The sequence below is a fragment of the Musa acuminata genome, chromosome BXJ1-6 (genome assembly GCF_036884655.1).
Source record: "Musa acuminata AAA Group cultivar baxijiao chromosome BXJ1-6, Cavendish_Baxijiao_AAA, whole genome shotgun sequence".
Lineage (NCBI taxonomy): Eukaryota > Viridiplantae > Streptophyta > Magnoliopsida > Zingiberales > Musaceae > Musa > Musa acuminata.
The window spans coordinates 42648005-42652022 of NC_088332.1; the positions used below are offsets into that span (position 1 = coordinate 42648005).

At 40.3% G+C, this 4018-nt stretch overlaps 1 protein-coding gene across 1 annotated transcript; it reads right to left on the bottom strand.

The window, feature by feature from the left end:
• Nucleotides 1-315: 315 nt before the first annotated feature.
• Nucleotides 316-2408, bottom strand: LOC135677108 (protein TIFY 10b-like). The gene is made up of 5 exons (XM_065189036.1): nt 2150-2408; nt 1392-1557; nt 1072-1274; nt 788-845; nt 316-682 (listed from the first exon to the last, which is right to left on the bottom strand). The coding sequence occupies exons 1-5, from the start codon at nt 2295-2297 to the stop codon at nt 556-558; spliced, it is 702 nt and encodes a 233-aa protein (XP_065045108.1). The 5' UTR covers nt 2298-2408; the 3' UTR covers nt 316-555.
• Between the last annotated feature and the right edge of the window lie 1610 nt (nt 2409-4018).

The window sequence follows — 4018 nt, forward strand, 5'->3', positions numbered from 1 at the left end:
ATCCAATATTTAGAAAATATCAACATCAAACCTATAAAGAATCTTTCATAATTTTTGTAAAGAAATTTATTTCTCATATTCATGCTCTATGGGATTTCTTTTGATTGGATTAGATAAGATTTGACTCATATCCACACATTTAGCTGAACTTTATTTGCACTAGTATAATTTTCCTTGACCACCTTGATGTCAACCTGCATTTTTGAGATCTTTTTTGCTGCGTGCATGAATCCATACATTTAAAGGAAGTTTACAGGTATCAGCCAAGTCAACAATGTTGAACAGTAAGCTCAGGTAGTAAATGACACAACATGATTGAACAATATGAATTAGCAGTCATGAACTGCCATTTCCTGACGAAGGAGATCTCAAAAACTTGTCTTTATCACATGAAAATACAACAGAAATTTCTTCCTAAAACAAGATCTCCTTTTGCATCAAAAGGAAAAAAAAATATGAAATGCTACAATTAGCAGATCCATCTGTTCCATCCCCGTGGTTAAGTCACTGTTGCAGTAGTACAGGAGTCACTGGTTTGGATTTCAAAGCTATCAGCTACTCAGAGTTTTCTTGTTTCAAAGCTTGTCCACCCAACCCAAGCCAAGATCGGCAGTGCTCCGGCTTGCCCAAGTCTGGCGCCTCCGTGCCACCATGGACTTGATACGGAGCTTTGGTGCTGATCCTGAAAACATTGGCAAGCAGAGATATAATTGTGCTGTCAACTACTACCATGTAAAGATACGAGATACGAGATGGAAATCAAGAATCATAAGCAAGAAACACTCACCGATCCTTCCTCTTCATGAGGAACCGATGAAGAGAGTTTTTTCTCGCTATTGGCATATCTGTTTCCGAAACAAAATTAATCAGCATCAGTTACAGCACTATATATTGCCACAAGTTGTGTATCGGATATGTCTGTACATGCATAGATTCCAAAAATATGACAGAAATTTTTACATCTCTGATTCCTAATTATTTTGTGAATAGATCTGATCGTGCTGTCCATCAAATAATTTATATTTTTTATACTTAATGAATTGCTGAAAATTATCAAAAGAGTATGATTACCAGATGCATTAGCATGAGCAGTCTCCAGCTGACTGCTACAGTCAGCTCCGGTGGAGGAAGAAGGGGCAGTGAAAGCAATTTTTTGGGCTGCAATGCTCTCTTTGCTGGCCATCTGCAACAAATCCTCGGCCTTGTCGGCCGGGAATTCATCAAAAACCAACACCTTTCCGCAATAAAAGATGGTCAATTGTGCCTTCTCTGTCCTGATAAAGTAATCACAACAACAGAGAGTAAACATTTTATTCTGATTTACAACACTAAAGCTGATTGCTACACAGAATAGTTCCAAGAACATGAGATCTGGAGTTTTGATATCTTACTTAATATTTGAAGGAATCCTGACTGATTCTGAATCAATCCCTGCATGCTGGGGAAAAAGCTCCATGGATTTTGGAGCATTTTGGTCTGTGTTATTGATGGTCTGGTCCTCAGTGGACACATCGACACCTGGTAGCAGACTCAAGGTGGTGGGTGCCTGATGCTTCTCTGTGGCAAAGAAAGATGCAGATGTAAGTCTATGCCAGTATTAATTTTGAGAATTAAGAGAATTTTTCAGTAAGAGAAATTGTGATGCCACCTAACAAGGAAACCATATAAAAGAAAAGAACAAAAAATGAACAATTAATCGCATGATGAACATGCAGATTAATTTGGACGAAGAAAAGAACTTGAGTTGTCCCAAAGGAAGAATAAGGAAATTAAAGAACTATGCATCCCCTTAAAATTCCTTATGATACAAAAAACAAAAGGAAAGAGGGGGAAGAGTTGGGAAATGTCTGATAAAAGAACCTTCAAATTTGTGGTAAACTATAAGCCAAGTCATGTTAAGAATTAAGAGATTCTTCAAGTAAAAGAAATTGTGAATCCAACCAACGCGCTGATAACATGGAATCATGGAGAAAAAAATTGAAAGAACAAACACAACTTAAATTGTCTCAAAAGCCAAATTACACAAGGTAAAAAGAAAAAAGAAGGAAAAGGCCATGTGGAAGATTAAAGAGGGAAGAAAATTTTGAAGAACTCTGTAACCCATAAAAGTTCCATGTGATATCAATAAAAAGGGAAGAAGCAAGCTCACCTTGAGGTTGGTGGTGAATAGGCCATGGAGCCAACTCAAGGCCAATGCTACCAAAGCTGCCCTTCTCCTTCAAGTACTGGCTCAAGAGTCTGCATGTCACTGAGAATTGAGTCTTCTCACTTCTCTTTCCGATCTTCTCTCCTGCCATCTCTCTCTCTCCCTCCAATTAAGCAGACTTTACTCAATAATATTGATGTATCTTGCTCTTCTTCTCCTAATCTTCCTTGTGGGTCACCATTAACACATATTCTTCCTTCTCCTTGTCTATGGTTTTATAGAGATAAAAGAAGGCACGTGAGAGAAAGAAGGAAAGGGATGAGAACCACACAGTGAAGGAAATAAAATATAGCCTTGAAAGAAACACGTGTTCTCCTTCCTCAGACAAAGTCCACCAAGGGAAGTAGAAGACGACACATTTCCCGACACGACTATAAACAAAATCATACCACACACTGAACTCTAATTCCATACCGCGTATCTTAATCCGATTGATCGTTAATACAGATGAATTCAAATATAAAGAACATATCTAAATTATTAAATATCAATATCCAAACTATTCAATCATTGAAAATATTGCATAGTTTTTTTGTCACAAAATTAATTCGACGTGGATTTGGATAGGTCATCGGGTCACAACTTGTGCCGAAAGAGATTCCACCTTCGACTATGAGAGTTTGTCTACTTCTGGCGGTGCCATTACCATAAAAATGTGATTTTTAAGTTGCTAATAACATAAAAATGACGAATCCATTGCCGACATGGAAATAATAAGTTGGGGTCGTGATGTGGTCCTCTTCGTCTTTGGCCTTTTGTAGGTACCACCAAAGAGATCAGTCTGGGATCCAACCAAGCAAGCGTTTGAATGAAAGCGAATCCAAAGCTCTACAAGTATGACTTGGTCTAGGGTGGCCTTCCTTCTCATGTTAAACGAGTCGTGTTTCCACACTATACTTTAAGGTTTTAGGGTTTTGCACCATCTCCATCACATCAAGACAGTGATGTCTGATGGGCACCTGCCGAGCTTTGGGAAATCAACTCGGTAGGAACTCAAGGCCTGTTTCTGTTTCTGTTGATGATCAAGTACTTCTCAATTATTATTAATTGTGACCCCCAATTCAAATAATTGTGCGCTTTGAGTGAAGATTATGATGTTATTAACAATGCATAAATTATTGCTAAAACCCTAATCACACGACATAAAGGTAAAGAAAATTACGTTCAAGATAAGTTTTGAGCACAGCATATTTGCGCAGCATAACGTAATTAGTTTAGAAGCACAGGATATAGAGATTGTAAAGGAGTCTAAGCTCGGTAGATGTGCATCTAAATATAATGCCTTTCGAATCCATAACCAAAGTTATGATGAGTACGAGTTTACTGTTAGGGGGAAGATTAAGTCGGCAACACGTTTGAGTTGGACCAATTCCTGCTCGAAAAATGCTTCTCGTACCTGATTTGGACCGCCCCGCGTTGTCTACCTGCCTTGTGGTTGGAGGAGAAGAAAACGCGGAGTTCAGCGTCTTCCCACCCCCGATCCCGCCGATATCCGTCAGATTGAACGCCATCCCGCGCAGCCTCGGCAACCGGCGAACCACCGGGCCCCGCCGGAAGAACGCGATCCCGTCGATGGAGCTCACATGCCCCCCAAACACCAGAACCATCGTTCTGTGCGTCATGAGCAGCGCCATCCCCAATCTCCACACGGAGGGGAAGGAAGACATCCAGGCAAAAAGATACCCTTCAAGATCGGTCGGATATCTGCCACTTCTCTCCACGGCAAGGGATGAAACCAGGATCAGTAGGCAGATCTCCGGGGCGAGAACTCGGCCAGGGTGGAAAGAAGGAATGGGGGAGGAGAATGGGGAT